The 27,340-nt window shown below is 43.4% G+C and overlaps 2 protein-coding genes across 2 annotated transcripts; one reads left to right on the top strand and one right to left on the bottom strand.

Moving 5' to 3' along the window:
• Positions 1-324: 324 nt before the first annotated feature.
• DDX17 (DEAD-box helicase 17) lies at positions 325-21,009 on the top strand. Its single transcript, XM_032996862.2, has 13 exons — positions 325-687; positions 4,859-5,009; positions 7,088-7,187; positions 7,319-7,452; positions 8,205-8,270; positions 8,564-8,705; positions 10,797-10,957; positions 11,046-11,218; positions 11,533-11,643; positions 12,116-12,177; positions 12,569-12,628; positions 16,875-17,114; positions 17,796-21,009. Exons 1-13 carry the CDS (start codon positions 644-646, stop codon positions 18,317-18,319), a joined length of 1,968 nt encoding a protein of 655 aa, XP_032852753.2. The 5' UTR covers positions 325-643; the 3' UTR covers positions 18,320-21,009.
• KDELR3 (KDEL endoplasmic reticulum protein retention receptor 3) lies at positions 19,868-27,340 on the bottom strand. The gene is made up of 5 exons (XM_032996864.2): positions 26,872-27,340; positions 25,772-25,872; positions 25,083-25,241; positions 24,514-24,766; positions 19,868-21,850 (listed from the first exon to the last, which is right to left on the bottom strand). Exons 1-5 carry the CDS (start codon positions 26,960-26,962, stop codon positions 21,810-21,812), a joined length of 645 nt encoding a protein of 214 aa, XP_032852755.1. The 5' UTR covers positions 26,963-27,340; the 3' UTR covers positions 19,868-21,809.

Below are 27,340 nucleotides of genomic sequence, written 5' to 3'. Positions count from 1 at the left end.
TGCCCTACGCCAGGCTGAGTTACGCAACTTGCGTACGACATGTACTTACGTAACGTACGCCTCGGCCGAGGTTTTCCCTACTATCCAGAAAGGGTTAGGGGGCTGACTCTTTGCGTAACAGACTTTGAGGAATAGGGAGAGCGTTACTCTCCTCCCTCCCGTCCCCACGCGGGGGCCCGGCTCAAGTCAAGAACACTACGCACTTTTCGTAGCCTGCCTACCTCGCGGAGCAGTGTTTCGTCAGCCGAGTTTAGGGCGTAGTTAGTTTCCGGGAATAGGCGTAGGTATTTTCGAGGGCCGCAGTTTGCGCAGCGCCGGGCCGCCCGTAACGTAACTAAAGCGGGTTGGGGCGGCGGCAGCCATTTTGTGCCGGGAGCCCGGAGGAAGAAGACGCTGGTGTCTCCACACTTCACGGGCCCTGGAGCCGACCGAGAGCCCCGCCGTTCCCTCCGCCGACGTCCAGCGGGTCTCTGACCCACTGACCACCTCTTCTCCTTTTGTATCCCACCAAAGAAGCGAGGTGGCGCAAAGCGATTCCTCCGAGACACAGCCGCCCCTGGCTGGACCGTCTCCCCGTACCCCCAGTCCCTCGCCGTCCCCACGGCCGGCGTTCCGTTGCCTTTCTCCCACCCCTCCGGGTGCGATGAGGGGCTTCGGGGACCGGGGCCGCGACCGAGACCGCGGCGGGTAAGGGGGGGGGGGCAGGTCGGGGGGGGGATTGGGGGCGGGGGGGGGCGGTGGAAAGAGCCGTCTGCCCCACGTTGTGGGGCTGGTGGGAGGAGTCGTGGGGGCGAAGGGGCCGCGTTCCGCTTGCAGTATTGGGGGAGCTTTTTTCCCAAAGAATTCTCCTGTGGGGGTGGGGGGCAGCTGGGGACTTCTATTAGTATGGTTCTGGCAGCAAGGCGGGGTGGTGGGTTGAGGTTGGTTTTTTTTTTTAATCTAGCTTTTCCATCGTTCATGTGTAACGGTGTGTGCCTTGCTTGCAGTTTTAAGGCCTGCTTTTTCCTTCCCCCCCCCCCCCCCCCCCCCAATTTATTTTCTGCCAGCCCTCTTCTTTCCCCCACTCTCTCCGTCCCCCCCTGCCCGAGAGCCGTGAAGGCCTTGGTGGCCCTGGCAAGGTTGGTTGGATGGTCTGCCCTTCTGCTTGTCATTGCTCCTTCTGGACTTAGTAGGAAGATGGCAGTTGGTGAAAGATCTTTCTCAGTTGCGCTCCCAGGCTTATCGTGAGGGGAAATGAGATTGAAAACTGCTGCCGTGCAGGGGGCTTGCATACTCGAGAGGGTGATCTCAGTAAACATGGCCCTGGACCACACTTAATGAGCATGAGCAAGCTTACGTAGCAGTCAAACAAGAGTTGTCTGTGTGGCACTGCAGAGGCCTAGTGCTTGATATTCCTGAATCTGCTATTTAAAGGAAGCTTGGCTTGGAAAAGGTTTTTGCAGGTTTGATTTCTTGTTTTTTTTTTTGTTTTTTTTTTTGTGTGTGTGTGTTTTTTTTTTTTTGTTTGTTTTTTTTTCCCTTCCAAGTATGGCAGTAATAAATACAAGGGCATTATATTATAGTATATAACTAGTATGAGACTTGAGGTTTTTTAAGGGTTGAAAGTAAGATGTTCATCCCAGGCCTTTTTAAAGAGAAAGTTAGAACTAATTTAGGAGACTGGCATTATCTGTCCTTTAGATCACAAGCAGTTAGGCTTCCATTCTCAAGGATTAACAACAAACATATCATGTGGCTTCTGTTATTCTAAAATATGGCTGACTAGATCTCTGTAATGAGTCTTCTTCCCCCTTCCCCGCCTCCCCTCATCCTTGTCTTTTCTTCTTCCCTCCCCACTGGGAGATTCAGGAATGTTTTGTTACATGTTGCAATGCATTTTAACATTTAGTTTCCCATTGTCCGTGGAGAGAGATAGTTGTGTCCTTGCTTTATCTTACACCCACATTTCACGCTCTGAAATTAAAAGATACTTTCATTTTTTTTTTCCACAGAGAGGAGGGTTCTGATGTTTTTCCACTGTGAGATTTCCAGCTCAGTTTAACACAAGGACATTGGAGTAGACACTTTGGCAAGTCTGAGATAGTTCAGACCCCAGCTGTTTTTGGAGTTTAGTGAGTTTGAGTATGCAGACTTATATACAGTTACTAAGAACACTGGCCAAAGCATTGTCACAACACTTGGCGTGCCTTAAAATTTGTGTAATCTCATTTTGTGTAAACATTTTGATTATAAGTGGATGCTTCTCTTTTAGATCAGGAGTTTTGCATAAGTAAAAGGAGTACCTACATGCTTCTTTGTGAAGTTTTTGGATATTTGCATGGAGAATCATTTTCTTGGCAAATGATTCTGGAAGTTTTAATGCATCAGGGTTCAGTTTGTTATATACATCTATTTAAGGTGTGAAAATATTTGTAACTACTGACAGCCATCATACTTAATGTAACCTCTGTAAAATTTTGGGCCACCCAGCGTGCTGGTTAAGTGCAATTTGAAAGTTTATCACTTCCACAGTGCTGGTTCTTTCATAGGCTAAACAAACACAGGCTTTCTCTTCCTGTCAAGAATGAGTTGTAGGTGACTTCTTAGAATGGAAAGTTGTGCTGTTTTTCTCTGGTTTTGTCCCAGAAATGGTGGCACCAGTAATACTAGAGAAGAATGTTTTGAGTCAGTCTGAATTTACACTTGAAAAGAGAACTGTTGGCAAATTAGTGGCATAATCTCAGATTTAAATCAGTTTAACTGGAATTGGAATCTCGTTTTACTTGTAATCAGAATGTAAAGTGTCAGTTACTGCCAGTTTAGCGGATAAACTTAAGCAGAGGCAGTGTTTGAGGACTGCTGCAGGGCTCACTTCTTTCAGGTCAGTATACAGTCATATTGTGTATAAGAATGGAGAACTGAAACGATATGACTTCGGTGTAAAGTATATCTGTTCTTCCCCCCCCATGTAGCAAATATTCGTAGTATGCAGCTGTTTCAGTGTCCAGTCTTGCAATCAGTTCTTATATACGTTTCCTTTAATAAGGAAACTCATTGACCCTTTGAACCTCCAGTTGACTTCAGTGAGGCTGAGGGTTTTAGTAGAACTTCTTGGATACAGAGGTAGTTGCCATTTTGACCTCAAGTTAGCATGATCAGTAGCAGACTTCTTCACTAAAGGTGAATGTCCCTGTAAATGAAAATCTATACTATTTTTTTACTTTATCCTGTAGTGCTTAAATGAATTTTTGAAGTTGTGTGCACAGACTTCTCGTGTGACAAAAATTGCTGATTATGCAGGCCATCTGGGGGATCTGATAGACATACTGATGAGAAAATAAGGGATAATTATAGAAAAGAGACTTAATTGAAACTGTTGCAACAAAGCAAACATTTTAAAACTTACTTAGCAGTTAAGTTAAATTATATCTGCCATACTTGTTTCCAACAATGTAACCACTTCTTTCTGTTAATATGTTGAGTTCTAGTTTTTTGGTCTCTTAATCACTGTAGTTTGTAGTTTCCCTTGGGAAGTGATTTAAAGAACAACTGTAGTTAATGTCTGAACAGATAGCCTTATACTTAAGGTAATGCAGAAATTTATTTCAGATCATCTTTACTTTTTAGTACCCCCTCACCCGTTACTAGTGTAAGAAGATTGCTTTAGGATTTTTGTTACTTTTGGTTTGTTTCATTAACAGTTTTTTATGTAGCAGTGGCATGCCTGGATAAGGTGCAGACACTTTGGATTTGCTATCTGAATAAAAGTCTTGCTTTAAATGGGCATTTCTCACATGAATTTGTGTTTTGCAGAAAGCTGTATCTTTATTAATTAAAATTTTAATTAGGACAAAATTTGACATGCTAGCATTTGGAAAAGTAGCTTCTGCTGTGTTTGATACTAATGAAAGAGCTGTAATTTTTTTTTGGTGAAAATATATATAATTTATAATATTTACAGTAAATAATCACTTTATGCCACTTGGTTTTCAGTTACTCTTAGAGATTATTACCAGAAGCTCATGTATTGTCTAATACATTAAGAAGTCTTTACAGTTAGTTTTAAAACTCTGAAGTGTATTAAATTAACTGGGTGAAGAAAACTTATTTGAGAAAGAGCAGTAACTTCTGAGTTGTTCTGCTAGTTAGAAAATTTTTAGTAAACATTAGCAGCTTACTTTCTTGAGTCTTCATCAAAAGCATTTGAGAGAGGATATGATTTTTCCCAGGTACTTTTTTTTTTTTTTTTCCTTTTAGACTCTGGTTTAGAAAAAAAATATATATATCTGTATATATATTTTAATTGCTTTGGTTCCAGAATTGCAGCTGGACTTGAAGACCTGGCTGGACTTGTTTACTTTCTGTTCTTCACTCTTGTTTTTCATTTGAGGCATACTGCTTGATAAGAAAGAAGAAAAGGCAGAGGGGCAGACAGTGAAGTAGCTATTTTTGTGTAAAACTAACCAAGTTAACTGAGAGATACTATGAACTTCCAATTAGAGATTTTTCTCATCGCTTTCATCTAACCATGTTTTAAGTGTAGTGTCAGCTTAAAGAAAAGGCAAATGCTGTAGCTGTATCCGCAGTCTTGTCCTGAGGGAGGGAACCTTGAGGTAGAAACCTAGAGACAGGAGTATACAAACAGCTATACTGGAAGGAAACTTTAAGGTGGTTTTGGGTTTAGAACTGACTTGAAGCAGGCTTAGGTTATTTCAAGAATTTGCATGCCATTGTAGTGGCTGGAGGGGGTGTGACTTTTGCTAGAATATTGTGCTTATGGGTCAAGTTGGGGAAAAAAGAGAGTGTAAAATGCTTAAGAAACCTGCAAACTCCTGAGTAATTAAATACTGTTTTTAATAACTAACACTGACATTCCCAGGTTTGGAGCAAGTCGTGGAGGTCCTCTTCCTCCAAAGAAATTTGGTAATCCGGGAGAACGTTTACGCAAGAAAAAATGGGATTTAAATGAGCTGCCCAAGTTCGAGAAGAATTTTTATGTGGAACATCCAGAAGTGGCCAGGCTTACTCCGGTAAGTCTTCAGATTCTATCTGTTCCATTTTGCTCACAACAGAAAATATCACAAGTGAAAAAACTTGTCCTAGGAAGTCTGGGACAGCATGTAATAGAACTGTGTCTTCATTACACTTGTTTGGTCTGCAGGATACCACAGGTATAAGTGCCTTCAGTATTTAACATTAACAATAACAAATTTAACATTAACTTTGTTGTGTATTTAACGTAACAATGTTATTAAATTAACATTAACATGCTTCTGCTCTTAGCTGTTTTTACACGAGATACTGTACATTTGGTCATTTGTAGTTCATTGTCATAATGCTTGTCTGGTCTAGCTATTGTCAGTGTAAATAAGACTTAGAGAACTTGAGAGTTGCAGTGTTGGGGAGGCCCTGAAAGAACCTAAAATAATCAACTAAGAGTGGCAGAAATACATGAGAAAAGTTTGAAAGTAATATTTTATCGTAATAATAATTCAGGCTGAAAGAGGTCATGGGAGATCTCTAGTCTAATCCTCTGCTCGGAGCAGAGCTAACTACAAAACCAGAGCAGGTTGCTTAGTGCCTTTTCCTTTTGAGTCTGAATATCTCCAGGGATGGGAAGAGTTTATGTCCTCTCTAGGTGGCTGTCCCAGGGCTTAATGTTTTTTATGATATTTTTCCCCCCTAATAATTATTTGCAACATCTCTATAGTGACCCATCAGGTAGTTGAAAGTAGCAGTTAAATTCCGCTGTTAGTCCTCTTTTTCCCAAGCTCAGGAAGCCTGTACTCCAGCCTATAGTGTTTCCCCCATAATTGGACATGCCCTGTTAAAACACTGTCCCCCTTACACTGGGGGCTCAAAACTGGATGCAGTACTTTGTGTTTATTCTGTAGATACAGTAATCTCCCCTTCCTACCCAACTTGTGTCTAGAGTCTTTCTTTCCCTCTTTAATGTCTTTTTATATCTAGAAATTAAGAGATTTAAGATGAGGAAATGAACAGAAAAAATATTCTTACCCAGTGACGTGGACTTAGAAATCTTTATTTGAAATACTCTTGAGATATTTATAGGGCATAAAGGAGTTGAAAAGGGCATTGGCTTTCTAAAGATAAACCAAGTTGAACTGCTGAACCACAGTTAGTGTTACCTGCTGTAGCTGTCTTTGCCTTAGCCAACTAAAAGGCTTTTTTTCCCAGAAGTTGTTTTGTTTTTTTTTTTTTCATTGAAGCTCCAGAGATTCTCACAAATAGTAAATACATTGCTTTGGTTAAAGTGCATGTTTGGTATTGATGTGTATCTTTGTGTTGATTTTTAATGAGTATTAGAATAAGGTCATGAATTGTGCAAGCATGTTGCAAAATGCAGTTGGACATGCAAGGTAGCCTAGACAAAGATAAAACACTTTCTACTCCTAAAATTACGCTTATGTAGATACACATTTCTGAAATATTTTAAGAAGTTCAATTATTAAAAATAATTGTGAGGTTTTAGGGGTTTCATTATGATGTTGCCTGGACTTCTTTCATGCAGAAAAGAAGTGCTGGTTCCGAAAAGATTCCAAGCAACATTTCTGAGTTGCAAGTTGTCCAGGAAGAGCTCTGTATTTAAGCACATCTGGAATGTGTTAATTGAAGGAGGGGAGCTGCCCTGCCTTCTGCTTGTTCCTAGCATACTAGAGCCTGTTTATTTTGTTTCGTTCTTAGCACTGTCACATAATTCTTATCTGATCCTCTCTTTCTAAATCACTTTTGAAGCTGTTGGTCATTTCTGGCCTCTGGAAAAAGGGTATAATTCTTAAAAATACTATATTAGTACACTTCATTAAAAAGGACTGGTTGTAAGGAGAGAGAGACGTTAGTCCTATTAGACTACACAGAGAGCTCATACTTGTGAATACTGGAGAAGCTATGTGATAGTTCAAGCTTAAAATAAAATCTTGAGGAAAGCAGTCCTTTTTAGATCTCTGTTTCAGTTCAGTTATCTAACAAAGCTGTTATCCAGACTTGTGAAGTGAGTTAATAGTTAGAAACATTACACTTTAAGTCCCTGCTGACATTTGGCATTTGTCTTTGCTTTTTTTTTTTTTTTTACCCTTCACATAAATAGTATGAAGTTGAAGAATTGCGAAGAAAGAAGGAGATCACAATTCGAGGAATGGAGGGCTGCCCCAAGCCTGTGTTTGCCTTCCACCAGTGTAGCTTTCCCCGTAAGTATTTTGCTGTTTGTTAAGATAATGAAAATTACTGAAAAACAATAACTGTTTAGGCCTCTCCTGTTTTCTAAAAGGTCTTCTGAAGCCTCAGTTACACTTTAAGAATTTTTTTCTTAAATTCTTAGAGTATGTGATGGATGCCTTGATGGACCAGAACTTCACAGAACCTACTCCAATTCAGTGCCAAGGCTTTCCACTCGCCCTCAGTGGTCGCGATATGGTGGGCATTGCGCAGACTGGCTCTGGGAAGACACTAGCGGTATGTATTCTTCCCTTCTATTTATTTGTTTAGTTTTCCTAGTCGCTCTGTAGAAGTTGTCCTTGGCTGCTTGTTAGTAGTTTTGGGGCTGGTCAGTACTACAAGCATAAAGTGAGATGATTACATGTTTTTAAAGCTTACTTTGTTGTGTCATGGGCGAGACTTAAGTTTCAGCTCAACTAGCCTGTCTTATTCACAGGCGTGTGTTTTGTGTGTGTCTTTCTTCTTGGATGGTTAGTCACTTCTCTTTGGTCTATGCTTACATGGTGGTTTCAAAACAGTATGTGGTCTTTAGCATATTTGTTTTATTAACTAAGTGAGTTAAAATAAAAAATGGTTGAGTGTTCAAGGTATACGTTAATTTTGTGTGCCGTGGTTAAGAAGGAATTTTATCCTTTATCAAGAGCATGGGTTAGGGCCAGGATTGCTCAATTCTGCTAACTTAGACTCCAAATTTAAACGAGCCTTTCAGAGGTGCTGAGCAACTATTTTTGTGCTCATGTCAAAGCAAATATGGTTGGTCAGCAGCTTTGAAAATCTTCTGTTCTGTTGGGTAAATGCACGTATCTATTTTTGCAGAATCCTGATTTTTATACAGCCAAGGTCTCTTGCTGTCTCTCACATCAGACGTTGGCTTCTTGAAGGGATGGTAGGCTAAAAGGGCTCTTGCCGTGATCTAGTTGTCATGGCAGGAGGTCATTGGCATCGAATATTGAAGTCCTGTCTCTTGACTTGAAGTTCTTCTGTTTTAGTACTTGCTGCCTGCAATTGTTCATATCAACCACCAGCCATATTTGGAGAGAGGGGATGGCCCAATTGTAAGTGCTTGTTGATTCTCTTCCTTTTTGTGTGTATGGCATGGCATTGTTAATGAAGCATGCACTTTATTTAATTGGTATATCAGAATAGTAAGTAGAGAAATGTTTACTATCACAATGTGAACTTCCCACTCAGTTGAAATTCTGTGCAATTGCTGACGCAGACTAAAGATACTTAAATGTTTTAGCTAATAAAGAGCAGATGGTCCAACTTTGCTTATGGTATCTGTGTGGAGCCTTTAAGTTAGGGATGTATATGCAGCTTGGATATCCTGAATTGATTCCTTCTGCAGTGTCTGGTTCTAGCACCTACTAGAGAGTTGGCCCAGCAAGTGCAGCAGGTGGCTGATGATTATGGCAAATGTTCAAGACTGAAGAGTACGTGCATATATGGAGGAGCACCCAAAGGTCCTCAAATCAGAGATCTAGAAAGAGGTAATTCTGAAATGGGTGTTTGTCGTTTCTGGAGGAGGTGGTATTGTAAAATCTCTGTAAAAATAAAATGATCTTAAAACCTGTTTGGAAGGGGGGGGTATGTGAATGAGTAGCTATCTCTTTCAGTTACAGTGATAGTTCAAGCAGTAATTCTCTTCTATAGCAACTTACTTGAATATTAGATTTCCTTTCTATTTTCTCTTTCAACTTCCCACCTGTGAAAATCATCAGGATGTAGGAAGGGGAAAACGAAGCTTAGCAGAAAGAGAACAGGTTATTTTGAGGAAATGCAGTAGCAGCAAGTCTAAGAAATTATTTTTCGTAAGCCAAATTTCAAGTTTTCTGCCTCAGCTTGTTCAAATAATCAAACTTAATTTCTGGATATATAGAAACTGTTTTAGACAGGGGGGGTTAAAGTTTTTTTTTTGTTGTTCTTAAGCACTAAGCTCTATTTCTGTTCATGTACTCCATAACGTTCCATAACTGCCTTTCTGTATGTAGCAAGGCTATGGAGTTGGGAAGGATGAGGAACCATGGTTCCGTGGCAACCACTGTAACAGAGTAGTGCTCAAGTGACCTAACCTTCATTTCAGGGGCTAGCTACTTATTAGGAATGTGCTGCTGCCTTTCATCTTCACTAGATTAAAAATACGTAATAGAATTATATGGACAGATGTGGGAAATATTATCAAGGTAAGCTTACATATACAGATCTACTCAAGAAATCAGAAAATTTTACTTACCTTACCACTGCAGTTTGCAGAGTCATTATTTGAAACTGCAGTAATGGAATAAAGGCATGGATGGTAGAAGGCTGTGGGATAGCTCTGTTCAAGAAAATAGTAGTGTATTCCAATTCAAAAGTAGCATCTTCAGTGGGAGAGTCAAAGGTTACATGAAGAGACCTTGAGAGGATCAGCTTGGTGGGTTTTTGTGCACCTTTCTGGAGTGCTGTAAAATAGATGTTCTGCTTATGAAGAAAACCCTTTGGTTAGAGGATGTGGGCAGGTTCAGTGCTTTCGTCCTTTCAGGTGTTACTGGCTTTGGATGATTGCTTAGGGTTTTGTACAGCAAAGATTGTTGATTAGATGGGAGTCCAGAAAACACTTTAATTTTTTTTTTTTTCCCCCCCCTCTGTTGTGATCCTTGCCATATTTAGTGTATTTATTTTGGAGGAGTACATCATTAACAGAGATTGCAGTTTATTCAGTCTCCCTGACAGACCAGTGGCTCCATTAGAAATGTAATTCCTGCAGGAGCTGTATAGAAACTAGAAGTATGCCCAGCTCTGGGAGTCTAGGTTGACACAAAGATCTGGATTACCACAAAATACTCCGCATTTTTAAGTGCAGTATCAAGAAAGCTGTTGGGGTTTTGCTCTTTTTTACCCCCCCTGCTTCCCTAAACTTAGCTTCTGTGGACATTTCAGTGACACTGAAGGACTTGCATGTAAGATTTGGGAATTAGTGGAAAACAGCCCCTCCTTTTAAGTAATGTATAAATTGCCATACCTGGTAATAGTTAATGAATATTTGAATTCCATTTTTATGCTAAGAAATAGTCAGGATTATTGTCTGTCACTATTGGTGCATAATTACTCCGTATTAAAGCCCATGTTTTGGCTTTATATATTAAAAAAAAGGTGGAAGTGGAGGTAATTTGACCTGTATAGCAAGAGGAGCACTTCATGTTTGATTAATATGGGGAGTTTAGCTGGCATTGGCTCTTATTTTTCTAGAGAGCTCTCTAGACTGCATAATTCTGGATGAAGGTGGGTCACGCTTGAGTAGAAGCTTATTTGACTTCTGATTTTTGGACAGTTCTTCACTAGTGTTTTCTGGCAGTAAGGTTTTAGTTTCTATATTGCATTTATTATTCTAATGGCACTGTAACAGTAATTTCAGAATGGAAAAAAATATTAAAAGAAACTAGGGCTTCTACTGAAATGACTCAATCTTGGGTACGAATGAGGGTGGTGTTTTTTTTTTTTAAAAACAATTTTGCTCTGGAAGGTGATTCATTCTGACTAAAAATACCAATTGACATTCAAATGAAAGAGCCTTACTCTTTTTTCCTTATTCTGTTTTGAAGGCGTGGAGATCTGCATTGCTACACCGGGTCGCTTGATTGACTTCCTTGAGGCAGGAAAGACCAACCTTCGTCGGTGTACATACCTGGTGCTGGATGAAGCAGACAGAATGTTGGACATGGGATTTGAACCCCAAATTCGTAAAATTGTTGACCAGATAAGGGTGTGTGAACCTTGTAAAAGGCCAGCCTCCTTTGGTTTCTCATTCAAAGCCCAGTACTTGACATAAATCTGTTTTCCCTTCTTCTTAGCCTGACAGACAGACTCTGATGTGGAGTGCCACCTGGCCAAAAGAAGTGCGCCAGCTTGCCGAGGACTTCCTGCAGGACTATGTTCAGATCAATGTGGGAAACTTGGAACTGAGTGCCAACCACAATATCCTGCAGATAGTGGATGTATGCATGGAAAGCGAGAAAGACCACAAGTAAGCTGATTTTCCTACCATTTCTCCTTTTTCGGTTGTACTTAAAAACCTGCATTGCTTTGTAAGCCAAATATGAATTCTGAGTAGTGAAGTGACTTGTATTATTTAACCTTTGAGTGTTACAAAATAAGTCATGTAATTAACTCATCTGTTTTGCATGTTCTAACCGTACCATGTAGAACAGACCTAAATTCTGTGTGATACTGACTTATTTGTGCGGATGCATGTTGTATAAGTCCTCACTGTAAGCTGAGAGAGTGCTCCTATATTCTTGTATATGTGGATATACATCTTAGTTCTCACGTCTATTTTAGACTGATACAACTGATGGAAGAAATCATGGCAGAGAAGGAAAACAAGACTATCATCTTTGTGGAGACAAAGAGGCGATGTGATGATCTCACTCGAAGGATGCGCAGAGATGGGTGATTAGCTTCCCCTTGTTTCTAGTGGGAAAAAGAAATTTTAATCAAAAGCAATAAGGTTTAAATGTTCACGATGCTATTGTTGGGAACAACTTGTCCATTCTTTTCTTGGCTGAATTCTGTCTTGGTTTCCCAGAAGACTCTACTCCATCAAAGCATTAGTGCAAGAGAGGGTATTCATAAGCTGTGCAGCTCTTAGCATTTCAGAATGCTGATACACTGATGGGGACTATATCAATATAGCAAATGTGATTTGACTGAGACCATTGTTTATGTAGGCAATGAGTTTAATATAAAAGAAACAAACCAGTGTACATGCTAGGTAGACACAGGCCTGAAGGAGGACAGAGAGTAAAACATTTCTCAAGTCTTATTTTATTTTTTGCCTTTTGACCAAAATGCCAGTAAAGCTTCCTGTTGCCTTTAATGTATGTACTTTCTGTCTATACTAATGTGCATCTCTGTTCGGCAGTTGGCCAGCTATGTGTATCCATGGAGACAAGAGTCAGCCAGAAAGAGATTGGGTGCTTAATGGTGAGTCCATCACTGAGAGGAGAATAACTCGGGCTACTGTATGTAATTTACCAAGATCTGCTTTTCTCCGGTTGTCTTATTTTTTTTGTCTCTATAGCAGATAGATTCATTTCAAAAGAACTTCCTTTACCTTTGTACTATTAATTGCAGTACTTGTGTGTTTGCCATTTTTTTTTTTTACTTTTTGACAAAAAAAACAATGGGGAAAAATTGTGTAACCCAGAGAGCTGGATTTGGAAAAATAATTGACGTGTTATATCCTGACTTGCTGGGGTTTCTGAAATTGACCCATCTTATCTAAATTCTGGAAAATGGACATTTAGTGTAAATCAAGTTCAGGTAACTTTATCTTTTTGAAGAATCTTACTTCATAGCATGCTTTGTTTTACAGAGTTTCGTTCTGGAAAGGCTCCTATCCTCATTGCTACCGACGTTGCATCTCGTGGGCTAGGTTTGTACACATAGACCACTCTTGCCTACTGCTGCATATTTTTCTTCTTTGGACTGAAATATGTTTTCTTTTTTTTAAAAAAAAAAAAAAATTCAAAGCGTGATTTTCCCCCACATGTGAAATACGTTTTTTAACATTAATCTTTTTTTTTTCTTTCATATTCAAAGTCTCTTCCTGCTCCTAATGAACAGGCTTTGGTCTGCAGCAAGGCCTAGGCATGACCAATCGATCGCCAAGAGGGAGAAGAGACGTCCAATTATGCAACCCAACCCTTCCACCACACTCACTTCTTCCCCAAATCCAGCTTTTGCTGCTGGATGATAGGGATGGATTGCTCTCTGTTCAGAGCGTGTCAGATAAAAGATCAAGTAGGAAGTTATGGGAGAGCATTTCAACAGCAAATAGCTAATATTCTCCCCGTATGACACACCACAGATTTGAACATACCAGCCCCAGTGTACACGCATGTTTACCCCACAGATGTATTCACATCTGAGAAAGCACTGCTCCAGATCTTTGGTTTTGACATGTAACCTTCCCTCCTCTGTGTTCCTTCTAGGCAGGACCACTGAGATTATATATGGCCTTTACCACCGTGTTACCCAAATGTGTAATTGAATCAAAACCACACAGTTTTGTTCTGGTGGTATGAAAATGATCTGTCTGGATGCATCAGTTGTGCCCCCTTTTTTAATAAGCATATTTGTATTGTGAAACACTGTGTGCTAAGCACAGTCCTAGTGTGCCCACTCTAGAAGAGGAGGATGGCTTCTCAAGCGCGCTGAGTTTAATAAGAGACATTGAATACTCTACCCTCCCTGAGTTTGGTAGAAGATAAACTGCTTGGGGATTGATGTCTCACTGTAGTAATTTTTAGACAGAATTACTGCAAATCAGTGCAGAAAACTCAGAGTAATCTCAAGTTTGTTAAAAATCTCAGTTACCGAAGCGCTCTTTTTTCTTCTTATGCTGAAAGGGTGGCTGTGGCTGTGCATCATATGGTCACTTTAATACAGGCAGACCATTACTAGACTTGGCAGCCTTTGTTCACACAACCTTCACCCCTCCTTCCCCTCCCCCCTCAAAAAACGTCCAACACTTCCTCAGAGAGGTGATTATATGGACTTCAGTCTCTGCCCTCTAGGGTCATGTCTGGACCTGTGCAGTTAGAACTTGGGCCTGTTGGGAGAAGGGACTGAGGCCTGAAACCAGTTTGTATGAAAGAGAGCTGCTTTCTGTAGCAGCATTTTTTAAACAGGCTTGCTATGTGCTGGTAGCTTCTTTGTGCATCTTGCCTAGACATTTAAAACAGCCTCACCCCCCTCAAAAAAAAAAAACCCACTTCCCCCAAAACTACTCGATTGGATAACACTTCAGAAAACAGTCTCCCCACTTCCCATCATCCACTTCACCTGAGCTAAGGGGGAAAGGTACCAGAGTCTGTTTCTTGTTACTGAACAACATCTCTGCTTGTTTTGGGGCCCTGAGTTTGCTGCTTCTTAAAATAAGTCACTTAACTGGCAAACTTCTGGACGACTTCCTCCAAGATCCTGGAAAGTGAAGGCTTCTACCTAAATAACATAAAACAGGGGCGCGCGCCTTTTGGCTGAGTCACCAGGGCTTTCCCTCTTCCTAATGGAACATTGGTTTCAAAAAAGCTTCTTCCAGGTAAGTTCTGAGTCCCGTAATGACTTCTTTGTGATAATTCCCTGGAGTGAGGTCCTCTCTCTGCACTGATTTTTATTTTTTTTTTATTTTTTTTACTTTATTTTTTTGTTCAGTCTATTAAACTAAAACCATTGAATTTGTTTTGTTTTGTTTTCTTTAACAGAAGCTTTGATATCAGCTGCAGATCATTCTCAGTGCAGGGGTGGGGGCACATCTACATTGATGGTCTAAACAGCTCTCTAGACTAGCATGTTTGCTAGTTGATATCTCTCCTGATTAATAATTGGAGACTGTCTGTACCATAGGGTATTCTGATGGTCTGACAAAGGGAATGTTTCCCAAGTAGCTGTCAAAAATGACACACCGTTTCAATTCTTGATCCTGCTACATTATCTTCTAAAAGCGCAGGAAGATTGAGAGTGTGCGCAAACGCTTTGGAGCATGCTAGACTGGAGAAGCCGAGTCTTGTACTTGCTCTGGTCTGTTCTTCAGCGAGCTGCGTGCTCTACCAGGACCACTTTCTAGTCTGGAAAACACCCTTGAATTTTCCTGTCTTCCCATTCTTCCCGCTCCTCCCCAGTCAAGTCAGTTCCGTCTGCACCGGTAGCTACAATTCCCTGTGCTTTCTGCCAGGAAAGCACGTCCTTGTATCCTCTGTGGTAATTCAAGTCACTTGGCTACTGGTGGATGTGCGAAACGGGACTGGCTGCGGATCACGTAGCCTGCAGCTTGTCAGACTAGTTCCACTCTGGCTGTGAAGATGCAATCTGTCATACGTACTCCTCTCTTTACCTCACTTTCCCTTTTTAAAAAAACCCTGTTGCATCCAGGACCCTAGCTGGAGACTCGCGCAGCCCCCTGTGAAACCTGCCTTCTCACTCCCTTTTTTTGGTGTGATTCAGGACTTTGGAGTCAGCAAAGACTGAGGAGCCCCCCCTTTGCTGTAATAAGAAACAGACATAAAGTCCCCCTCTTGTCACTACAACCCTCTTGTTTTTATTTTTCCCACAACCCCTTTGAAATTGATGCAGTCTGGGCAATAGATGCAGTCTGACCCTTTGGATGTACTTTTTGTATCTTCATTTTTTTGACAATTGCCCCTAAGAACCCCGAATCGGGGACAAAAAGCGTTGGAGGACCTGAAACTTTTACCTGAACCCAGGTTCTCCGGCGCTTCACAACCAAATGGGGCTACAGAGAAGCGTCTAAGCCAGTTCACAGAGCGAGCGTGTGTGGGGACTTCTCGCTGCCATGGACCCTTGATGCATGCTCCCCGCGCTCCAGTGGTCCCGTGTCAGAGGGCGGAGTTTTCGAAAGGAGGCCGCCAAAAATAAAAGGCAAAGAGACGGGATCGGCTGCAGCGGTTTCCCACAGGAGGAGGGAGTGTGCATCGGTCTGGTAACACACAGAGAATGTTTCTCTCTTTAAAAAAAAAAAAAAAAAAGACAAAAAAAAAGAAAGGAAACCACAAAAATCTGTGTTTTATCTTGGATATTTTCAGAATATTCTTCTTAAAATGCAGATTTTTATTTTTTTATTTTTTTTATTTTTTAAATGAGCTGTTAGGGCACTTACTGTAATACCATGCCTTTTAGAAATACTGTATACTATAGTAAATAGGTGCTTTCGATACTTGAGGTGCTTTCACTGAAGCGTTACACTAACACTTACTTTGTTTCTGTCCCATAACTTTACAAAGTCTGTCTTCCGATAAGGCACGCAGTCCTGATCTAAATTTTAATAATATTTTGCATACAAAGCAATTTTGATTTCCTGCTTCCATCTGACACTGGAAGTGGGGAATTGCTAATGGAATCCCGGTTTGTCCGAATTAGGAAAGCTTGCCAGAACTGGACAGAACAGCACGGTGAAATGTTAGTGCAATGCATTCTGGTGATAACTACAAAGCTGAGTTAAGATATTATAGGCCTGAATAATTTTTAATGAGTTGGCTGAATGATACTAATGTAATTGGAGTGTCTTAAGCTTTAGGCTAGGGAAAGTAGTTCACTGTATTGTATTAGGATTATAAAAGTAAATATTTTTAAGATTGCCTTTTATTTCATGTTACCGAGTGGAAGGTAAGTGATCTCATTACCGTTATTATTTGTTAGACTTCTCCCAACAGAGTAAAAGCTTTGCCGTGGCTGTTCTGCCCTTCCTCCACCCCAGTTTGCTCTGTCTGATGGTGGCATTTTCGCTTTCCAGATTGTGTTTTTAAGAAAGGGTACAAAATTAAATTAGCTTATTCACAAGCATCAGTGCCTTTGACACGGGAAGACAGAGAAATGCATTCCGGGGAGGATGAATTTGAGCGCAGGGCAAAACTGCTTTAAAATTACTGCTGTTTTTCAGGACCCTGGTCTTTGTTCCTGATGATCTCAAATGTTAGTCTTCTACTCTTTTGGGATGAGTCTGTCTTGTATTTATTCCATGCAATTACTAACTTTGTATTTTTTTTTCTTATTACTGTCACCTGCATTCGTGCTCCCCACCTTTCGTTGGCACGTCCTCTCTTCTTCTCCCCTTTCCTCAACCCTCCCCCTTCACTGTGCTTCGCACCCGGGCACTTCACAAGACGTGGAAGATGTTAAATTTGTGATAAACTACGACTATCCGAACAGCTCTGAAGATTATGTGCATCGTATTGGCCGTACTGCACGTAGTACCAACAAAGGTACTGCCTACACCTTCTTCACACCAGGAAACCTGAAACAAGCCAGGGAGCTTATCAAAGTGTTGGAAGAAGCCAATCAAGCCATCAATCCAAAACTGATGCAGCTTGTGGACCACAGAGGAGGAGGAGGTGGTGGTGGAGGTAAAGGCACATGGGAAAAGGGCTACACAGGGAATAGGTTCCCCATTTTGAGGGAGGGAAAATTTAAAGAGGGTAGGGAAGTAGTAAGGGCAAGCCTGAGATAACAAACAGATTAGTAAGAAAGCTGTTTGTACGCAAGGTCTCCGCATGCTGTGTAGATGTAGTATTTCTGTCCCACGCAGTAGTAGCTCACTGTTTTACCTTAGCTGTAGAATTTCATTTTTTTTTTTTTCTGATAAGGTCCTCACAGAGCTAATTTTGCTTGAATTAATTCCTCACAGCTTATACCTGAGCTCAGGCAACAGGATGTGTGTGCATGCGTGTGCAAAACTGAAATCAGTGAAGGGATACGCTGACTTTACCTTCAGGGACTGAAACTATTTTTCTTCCCATTCCCTGAAGGAATAATAAGTTGCCTGATATTTCCAAGTTAGTCCCGAATTGCTTCTGGTTGTCTCCAAGCACATGCAGTAAGAACCCTTGCTGAACTTCGTATTTACACCTTGAACAAAATGAAGAGACTTACGAACAGCTGTGCAGGGAAGTTACAGTCAGGCAAAAGAACTTGCTCCTTGTGGGCAAAACTGTGGATGTAGAAGGGGGAGAAAGGGTGGCATAATTGCACCAGTTCGTTGTTTAAGACTTGTTCACGGTACTAAATCTTAATATATCCATCGCCAGGAGGTCGTTCTCGTTACCGAACGAGCAGTTCAGTAAACAACCCTAACCTGATGTACCAGGAAGAGTGTGACAGGAGGCTCCGGGGAGTGAAAGAGGGCCGGAGAGACTCAGGTGGCTTCAGAGACCGTGAGCGTGGTGACAGTTACGCCAACGGAGCCAACAAGACCTATGGCAGTGCCTACGGGAGCCCAAATTCTGCTTTTGGGGCAGCACAGAGCCAGTATGGTTACACTCAAGGGAGCTATGGAGCAGCTGCCTATGGCACGAGTGGCTATGGCACTGCAGAGTACAGTGCTAGTGGCTATGGTGCCAGCACCACAGCTGCCACCGCTGGGAGAACCTCACAGAGCACTACCCAACAGCAGTATGCAGGGATGGTGGGGCGCTCGGGCCAGCAGCCACAGCCGCTCATGTCACAACAGTTTCCGCAGCCCCCTGCCACTAACGTGATGGGCTATATGGGACAGACTGCCACCTACCAGTATCCACCCCCTCCCCCGCCCCCTCCCCCCTCACGCAAATGAGACCACTCGCCTGCTGGTGACCAGTGTAGACCTCTTGCATTTAAAGGAACCTTTTCTTTCTCTTTCCCATTGTGATGTCTCTCATGCAGGTTAGACTTAGAATTCACCATTCGAATCCCTCGAGCCCATCAAAAATGACCCCCAGTCCACATTACTGACCCTGTCCTTTTTTTTTTTTTTTCTTTTTTTTTTTTTTTTTTTAAAGAGATATATATAGTTGACTGGAAAATTTATTATTTTTTGTCTTGCATGTTGAGGAAATTGGAAATTTTATTTTCTCTAAAAGAAATGAGTGTAAGGCAGATAGGTCCCAGCTCGATCATCTTGGTGTCTAAGGTTTGTGTGAAAACTTGCTTTTGAGGGGAGGGAGTTTCTATTCTGTAACATGTTAACTTAATTTCAGGAAGTTTCGAGAGAGGTGGGAAACTTTGGGGAGCCAAAAAGCACTTCATTTAAAATGATAAATGCAAGGGAGCAATGCTCACTTCTCCTAATCTTAATTTTTTTTTTTTTTTTTTAAATAGCTCACTATTATTGCTTGTAATCTATCGTAGGTGACTTTCTATAGGAAAACTCTGCTCATTTGTCTGAGCTCGGCCGTGTTCAGAGTATTGCCCCAGGTACATTGCCGGCGTCGTTTTCTGCAGCTCTGGAAGCAGCGGCCCCATCTTCTGGTGCCTGTAGCAGCCTGCAGTAGGGGAGTTGGGATTAAAACCCCAGTGTCAGAGACCAAACCTGTCTGGGATTCGATACCTGAAAACCAGGTAGTCACTGTAGGTACCGCTGCTGTACTGTTTAGCCAAGTAAGTTCTTTCCCTGTGATCGTTATATTGCAGCATTTCAAACACATGGAGCCTGGTTATCCTGAAAATTAGTTTCTGCTCTCAAATTGCTATTGTGGGGTTTATTGAGAGAAGTCTTATTTGAGAGCCCAGAAACTAAACTGAGACGACGAACAGCGTTTCTTGTTTGTCCTTCATGAGCAAAGTACCTTTTCCCATGGGGAATGTTCTGAATGCTGCTATGCTGAATAAAATGTGACAGAGTTTTCCACACTTAAAATTTAAGAGGTTTGAATAGGGTGGGCTGGGGGGGAGGGCAAGGGGAGGAAAGGAGGAGGAGGAGATTGCCTGGAATCTCCTTTTCATGAGGTAAGCCGCAAGCTGGTTAGCGCATCTTGATTCTGAAGCTTTATTTCTTTTGTACCTTGCTCTGACTATTGCTTTTTCTGGCTTTTGAGTGCATTTCCCCGCTCCATTGGTCCCTTTGAGCTGAGCTCTCGCAGGTAGGTAGCATTTTAGAAAATGGTAGAGAAGAGTGACATTTTAGTAAATACGTAAATAAAACTTGTTTATTTTACAGGCTAAGGTGGGTGTGAGGGGGTTTCCCCTTTAGTAAAGCATGTTTTTGACTTGTTATTTCTAATACCAGACGGTTCAGAGACAGTAGATGATAGGAGGAGTTGGCTGCTCTTGATCTCATAATACGACAAAAGAATGGGTACATCTGGTTTGTGAGGCATAATCTTTGCATTATGAGAGCGCAGGGTTTTGTTTGTTTGTTTTCTGTTGGCGTTGTTGCATATGGATGAACAAGGCAGCCCACTCCTTCTGTAGCAGAGTGGAACTTCTTACAGCCCAGGAAAAGAGCTTGCTTATATAGAAATTATTTCTTTTTAAGTTTAATTTCTTCCCAGAGTAAAATTTTTGGGGGATGAATGTGAATTTTTTTTTTTTTTTTTTTGTGCAGTACACAGGTAGGTTGCTGACACAGAGGGAACAGGGAGAGATCTTCCAGAACCTTGATTCCCTCACCCCATCTTTTAATTCAGTGCTTGGGCAGGAAGTTCCCTTGCTTGTGTTAAGTGAAAGTCAGAAACATTTGGTTTTTCCAGGCACTGACTGATTTGTCTTTGGCCTCCGTCACAAGTAAATTTAGAGATTGTGGGTTTGTTTGTTCTTGTTCTTTTTTTTTGTTTTTGTTTTTTTTGTTTTAAATTTGCGAGTTCAATGCAGAAATATGTTTGAGGGGTGTAGGAGTAGGGCATCTCACTGACTGGCTTTAAAAAGGGTCTCTGGACCGCCAAAGCTGCCTTATAGTCTGCTACAGCTTTCACTTCTTTTTGGGGGGGACTTGTGCACGTGTAAACGTCTATGCCAAGTCTTGCAGTGCTTTATTGCCATTGAGGTCGGCTGAAGTCCAGGGGCTCAGTTCAGCTCAGAGTGTTAACCAGACTGTTGAATGCATAAACGCACCGTGGCATGTGCTGCCCTGTCCCACCTGGTGCTTGCTGCTGTGTTCCATATACCAGCTGGAGGGCCCTTGTTAATAAAGCATTAGCCTCTAGTACTGCTTGCGTTGTTTTCAATCTGTAAAAGTTTGTGGGAGTGTCAAATGAGTTGGGTGTCTCCTCCCCTCCCACTTCCCGAAGCAATTTACTGCTTGGACTTACCTGACAATGGAAGGGTTAGTGGCTTTGTGTAGGATCAGCATCTTGTTCCACACACCTGCTGGTCTCTGAACACATTCCTGTTGTATTAATGAAGACTTGAATTGAGAGATTCATAGATCTGTGGTGTTCAGACACAGGATACTAAGAGCTATGTTACTATTCTTAGTTTGTAAATTGTCCTTTTGATACCATCTTGTTTTCTTTTGTAGGTATAAATAAAAACACTGTTGTCAATAAACTGTGAACTTTGTCTTTATTTTTGGAGTGTAAAGCCGTGTTTTCCCCTGTTCTTCCCAGGTCTTAAAAAAAAAGTCAAATTCAAGGAGTTGGAAACTTTTGTTGGCAACCCACTGAATTTTAATTGAAATGGGTCCTGTTTGTAGAATACGAGGAGGAACTTTCACCGAATGCGTGGGGAGGACGTTCTGAATACATTGTGGAATTGGAAGATTGATGTCAGTCAAAGCGAATGTATTTTTCCCGAATGTTACAGGACCTGAATACAGTGAGGGTCAGGCAGAGTTAACTTTCAGGGGGACATTAGTTCATACAGAGTTAAAGTAACAGTTTGTAGCGTCTGCTGTGTCAGATATGGCCAGGTGTGAAATGGATCAGTGGCCTTTGTGTATGACTTAATAGTACCATGTTCCCTTTACCGTAGGCACTTGTTAAAGGACTGAAGGACTAAGGGTAGTGCCGATTTCCTTGACCCTGAGGCAGCACAAGGAGTGTAAAGGGCGAGGCATATTTTGGAGGTAGGTGCTGGGAAGAGCCAGGAGAGAATAATTTGCACTACTTCAGTATTGGCCAGCACTGCTTACTAGCACCAAATTCAAGTAAGAAGAAATATAAAAAAAAAAGTGGGGGGAAAGTCTCATATGGATGAAAAGCGTATCAGCTGTCCGGGCCTCGTTGTCTTCTTGGCACTGGAGTGAAATTCGGCCGAGCCATCCGTTAGTTAAAAAGGGCCAGGAAAGGGCAGTTGTGATCTTACGAGCTTCGTCTTCAGAATTTCTTGGGTTGTCTGTGGAAATGTTTTCAGACAGGCATGGGAAGACTTAGCTTCTTTCCTTTTAGCACTGTGCGAAGAGAAAGAGAAGGTAATGAAGGAACTTTAAGGAATTCAACTGTTTCGTTATTTCAACAAAATATTTTTTTTTTTTTTTTCAACTTGCTTGTTAGAGTGCTAGTTAGTGGGTTGCCAGGTTTGCGAGTGGCAGTGGGACTACAGATGTTGAATAGACCTCCCTGTGCTACTGTAGGCTACTAGGAATTAGGGCCGCGCTGTCTTCGGGTAACAACTGCTTATCCTCAGTCACAACGGTGTGCTAACAGCTCCGGAGAATCCCCTCCACGGTGGAAGGAGCATCGAGGAGAATTTTAGTGAGAAGGGTAAAATTAAGGAATCCTGAGGACAGAGTTTATGATCCTTGATGGGAGACAGCCACCGCAAAATTGCTTCTAAGGGGGGAAACTCCACAACCTATTTATTCTTCTTTGTGTTAAAGGGTTGTTTCCTCTTCCATGGTTATTCTTTCTCATGCGTGGACCCTCTGAATTTCCCCGTTTTTTTTTTTTTTTCTTAATGTAGTGTGGAGTCTACTGTTCTATCCCCAGCGCTTTCCCCCTCCTTTTAATAGAGAACATGTCCTGAACAAACCTCCCTCAGCCTGTGCCATCTCACCTGATCTGGGAGCTGGGGTGGGAGGCTTCTGGAGCGATGGGTCCAGCTCTGGGCTCCCAGCACCAGAGATGGGGACATAGTGGAGCAAGTGCAGAAAGACCAGGAGGGATGGTTGAGGGACTGGAGCATCCGATCTAAGATGCAGAGTCTGCTCAGCCCGGAGAAGGCTGAGGGGGAGCTTACCCCTTCACGGGAGGAGTACAGGCGACAGACCCAGACTCTCCTTGGTGGGGGGCCCGGTGACGGGGCGAGGGGCAATGGGAAATTCCACTTAAACAAGAATATAATTTTGAACAGTGTCGGTGGTCAGACACTGGCACAGGCTGCCCGGAGAGGCAGTGGTGCCTCCCTCCTGGAGATACTTGGAACCTGACTGGACAGGACTTTGAAAAACCTGCTCTAGGTGACCCTGCTGTGAGCAGATGATTCTCCCAACCTCAGCCGTTCTGTGAAACACAAGCTTTGGGGAGCTGAAAGCTCCCTTGGAATATCTTTCAGGTCCTTGTGTTAAACAGAAGGGAGCTCATCTAGTTTTGAAAACAAGATAAAGAGAAGGTGCATTCTATAAAAATCCCTTTCCAATGCTTTGGTATATGCTCTGAAGTCTTCCTAAATACATTTCTTTATATAACACATCTTTGCTTTTTATTTGTAGCATCGCTGCCCTTTTGTCTGAGCTCCTCAGTGTTAGAAATGTTTTGAAAAGTGGGGTTTTTTTGCAAGAGTGTGAGAGAGATGCAACCTGCTATAATATTGCTGGTTTTCATAAATGACTGCAAAGCATTTGCATATCTTCAGACACCTTTTCTCTCCCATGATCCAGAACATTTGTGAAAAAGAAAAAAAAAAAAAAGTCAATTCTCTTCCTGCTGTGCTGTCCCAGTGACAAATGTTTTTTCTTCTGCTTCCTCTGTCATCTAAATTTTGCAGCTCTATTGCTAGCAATGTGAGACTGAAAGCCAGCAGTTGGGGGTTTTTTTCTCCTTTTGTTCCACCATCCGCAACTACAAAGGGCATGGATTTCTCACAAAATACAGAAGGACACAGGACATATGAATTGTGCGAAGCTAAAATGGGAATTAGTTGTTTTTTTTTTTTTAAAAAAAAAAAAAAAAAAGGGGAATTGACGTGGAGCACCTTGATGGCAGTTTTACAAAGTACTGTTCTGGCTACAAAAATGTTCTAATGACAGAAGGAAGTCTTCATCTGCCAAGACCAGCCACCTGCTCAGTGTTCCTGTCGCTTCTCTATCAGCAGGTACATAGCATGAAGCTACCAAAGATCCATCCCTCGAAACGTCCCGTGCGGGCCATCGCTACTGCTTTGAGCAGACTAGTTTGGGGATGTGAAGAAGGAAGAAAATAATTGTTCGCTCTGCTAGATTTCATCCCATTCCATCCTCCTCAACAGAAAGCTTTAAAGCTTACTTCAGCCTCGGCAAACCATGTCACGTTCTACCAGGTTTCATGCCCTTGATGCAGTTGTTGGCTCTGGTATGTAGCCATTCCCCAGAGCGCGGCGCTGAAGTGGAAGGGGCATCAGATTTTGGGAAACGGTAAGGGCCGTCTTGTCCGTGCAGATGCCCATCTTCCTACAGAATCAGCTTTTGAGAATGTTACATCTTTTCCGTCAAAAGAAAAAGTAGGCTTAATAATATCTCCATATGTCTGCACTTGCTTTCTCAGGTACATTGTCTGCCTACAGCTATTTTTTTTTTTTTTTCTGCCTCAAAGGGTTTGCGTGATTCATAATCTTTCAAAATGTACGGAGAACTGAACATACCTCAGTTAATTTCCCAAGGTGGGGTTAAACCAGGCTTAGCTCTGGTTTGATTTCTACTTTGTTCCACATGCACGTCTAGAGCCTTGTGAGCAGAGATGCTCGCTTGAATTCAGAAGATACGTGTTCTTAAACCGGATTTTAGGTGGACAATACGCATCACAAATACAGCGAAGGATAAGGTCAGGTAAGGATTAACGTGTGGCAAGCTGCAGCTCCACCCTACGTTGCAAAAGAGACAAACGAACTTTTCGAATGCATACCAATCTATTTACCTACCTTTGGTAACATAGAGATAGAAGAAGTCACAGTAGAAGATGGTTTGTACCACCCCGGAAACTACAGCGATCTGGTCGTAGAAATTCTCCGTGTAGTAGCGCCAGACCCAGTTGGCAATGTAGAGAGCGCGGTAGAGACCCAGGAAGAAAAGGTAGTGCGTCGTGATGGTCTCTGCTTCCCCCGTCTTGCTGATCATGAAGAGCTGAGGCAGGATAGCCACGGACTCGAGGTAGATGGAGAAGGTCCAGAGTATCTGTGAGATGCAAAAGGAAGGCGGCGGAGAGTCTTGATGCTGGTTCACGCGCATTAAGACCCAAAGCAAAGCACCGATGTGCGAGCGGGGTGAGTAGTGCTGCTGGCGTTGGGGAAGATGAGCCTGCTGTGCTGGGACTGAGAGGAGACAGCTCTGAGCTGCTCTATAGCTGGGGCAGCCTTCAAGGCCTGACAACCTTGCCTTTCCTGCCTGATTTTGCTGTTAAAAATCTCAACTATCCAACATACTGCTCACTCTGCTGCCCGGTGTCAGGCTGCTGCTTCCCCTTCCCTTTCCTGCCTCAGGTTTTCCTTACCTCCAGGGGGGTGAAGCTGTGGTTCTCCAGAAACGACAGGCCTGTGACGGGGACCAGCAGGAACTCAAGGCGAAAGGAGTCGTTCTCGCTGTCAAACGTTTTCCGGAATTTCACGTAGATCATGTACACGGTGACGTAAGCACATATCAAAAAAATGACCTGGTGGAGGGAAGGAGACGGCAGGACCTTACCTGCAATTGCACCTTCTGGGCTTGAAGAGAGAATGGCTTTGCCAGAGTCGAGATCTCTTAACCTGCTTCTGGCGGGGCTGTGCCAGGGTGAGATAGTGGTGAATGCTTTTTCTGTGCTGGCTTGTGGATTGACTTCTGCTGGAGATACTCCAGCGGTCAACTAAAGATTGCCCCACCGTGAGGCTCACACTTCTCTGAGCCCTCTAAGGCTCTGTGTGAAGAGGTTGGCTTGGTGGCAGCCATCTGCTAATGTTCCTGCTGTGCGAGGACACCCAGGCTTGATTTGTGGCATCTCGTTCTGGTTTTGGTGCTACCACATGTGGGGGACTCAGCTCGCTCATTGGTTTTTGGTCAATGGAGGGCCAGGGGCACCCAAGGAAGCATCTTTATCCGCCCTTCCTGGCTGAAAAACTGACTTAGTGACCAGATATCCTCACCTCCCCGAGAAACCATGGCGAGCTGAGGGGCGCCTCTGCTGCCGCGCTGCCCTCTCCTTACCTTCATCACAGTGTTATAGAGAGAGATGAAGGTCGTGAACAGGTCCAGATAGCGGGTTGTGAAGACGAGGGCGAAAAGAATCTGACTCTTCCCAGAGATACCTGCGTGGCAGGAAGAAGAAAGGGAGGTGATGCAGATGAGAGGAAGGACACTTAGGATGGCAGTTTCCCCTTACCGCTGCCTCTGGAAGCGGTTCTCCATAGGCACGTTGCTTTGTGAGCCAGGTCTAGCATGTAGGTGCTGTGGGAGCTACCTAGGTGTGGATGGACCTGCCCCAGGACTGGCTGGAGACTCCCAAGTGGCAGGGCAGGCTCCTGCTGATGGCCCTGAGCGCTGCCTTGGGCCATAGGGACCGGCACTTGGTGGGCACATTCACTTCTTTGGCCAGTTCAGCCCTTGCTGTCTTCAAAACGCCTTTTTCTTCCCTCCCTTGCTCCCTTCGCCTGCCCACCTCGCCAGGGGTTGTGTGACGTGACATCTGCCGCACGAGGGAAGAGCTGTGGGATCGGGGACGGGCCCAGGGATGCTGGTGGAGCTTAGTCACCGCTGGCAGGGAGATGCAGTGGGACCCACCCATTCCTCTACCTGTGATAACGGCCGTGGTGCTGCAGTCCAGCCCCGAAGTCTCTTGGGGAAGAAACCACGAACTCTGAGCAAAATCCCCCTGCAAGAAGCTGCTGCCCTGATTTCTTCACCCAGGGACGGGGCAGCCTCTGGTATCTGCCCACCCGCTGGAAGGACCTCCGACCTAAAGCAGCTCTCCCAGTTGTTGGTTTTGGTGACACCGCGACTTCTTGCATTCGTTTTCCACCTCCCTCTGGCCTTGCTGCCCTCTCCTTCACTTCGCCACCCCGAGACCAACACCTGCCCGAGGCCGTGCGCCTTGCCACATCACATCCTTCCGCCACAGCCCTCTCCTCTTGTCAGGCAGACCTCCCGGAGGAGGAGGAGGAGGATTTCCCTCGAAGAGCCCACCAAGGAGGGCTGCCAGCTTGTGTGGGCTACCGCTAGCCTTTTCGGCACCCGTTTTGCTTGCACCCCTTGCCGAGCTGCCCTCCAAGAAGGGCCCCCCTCCTTCCCTGTGGTGTGGGAACACTCACCGGCGCAGGACTTGGACTTCAGGATCTTCAGCAGGAGAATAATGATGGCCAGCAAGTGGGAGACATCCCCCAGGATGCGGAAGACGTTCATGGTGCTGGGGGGCGGGGGAAGCTCGGGGCACTTTCTGCAGACAGGGAAGGCGAGGGCAGGGAGTTTTTCTCCCCCGAGCCTCAACCGAGCAAACGCTCTGCTCCGGCTCAAATTTCCTTTTTCCCTGAGTATGGAGCCCTCTCTTCCGGCAGGGAAAAGTTCAGGCTGCCCTCTCCCCTGTTTGTGAGTGCCTTTTCCCTGCCAGGCGCTCAAGCTGGATGTCTCCCTGGCTTACTTTTCCCTCAGGGTGGATTTTCTCTCCCTGCCCCAGGGCCTTCCTCTCCCTGCCCCAGGCCAAAAGTTGGGGTTTGTCCCCTGGAGAGCCCTGGGCTGAGGCTGCTGAGCACCCCCAAAGCCAGCGCTGGGTGACGGTGACGT

The sequence above is a fragment of the Tyto alba genome, unplaced genomic scaffold, assembly GCF_018691265.1.
Source record: "Tyto alba isolate M040663 unplaced genomic scaffold, T.alba_DEE_v4.0 Super-Scaffold_2, whole genome shotgun sequence".
NCBI lineage: Eukaryota > Metazoa > Chordata > Aves > Strigiformes > Tytonidae > Tyto > Tyto alba.
The sequence above is the reverse complement of the archived record's forward strand: the minus strand, read 5'-3'. Positions and strand labels throughout refer to the sequence as shown.

Excerpts from the sequence above, each read along its gene's own strand:
- DDX17 (XM_032996862.2), top strand. The coding sequence starts at position 644 with ATGAGGGGCTTCGGGGACCGGGGCCGCGACCGAGACCGCGGCGG. Across the intron at positions 11,219-11,532 it reads GAAAGCGAGAAAGACCACAA|ACTGATACAACTGATGGAAG; the intron begins GTAAGCTGATTT and ends CGTCTATTTTAG. Across the intron at positions 11,644-12,115 it reads CGAAGGATGCGCAGAGATGG|TTGGCCAGCTATGTGTATCC; the intron begins GTGATTAGCTTC and ends TCTGTTCGGCAG.
- KDELR3 (XM_032996864.2), bottom strand. The coding sequence starts at position 26,962 with ATGAACGTCTTCCGCATCCTGGGGGATGTCTCCCACTTGCTGGCCATC. Across the intron at positions 25,873-26,871 it reads GAAGTCCAAGTCCTGCGCCG|GTATCTCTGGGAAGAGTCAG; the intron begins GTGAGTGTTCCC and ends CCTGCCACGCAG. Across the intron at positions 25,242-25,771 it reads TCTATAACACTGTGATGAAG|GTCATTTTTTTGATATGTGC; the intron begins GTAAGGAGAGGG and ends TCCCTCCACCAG.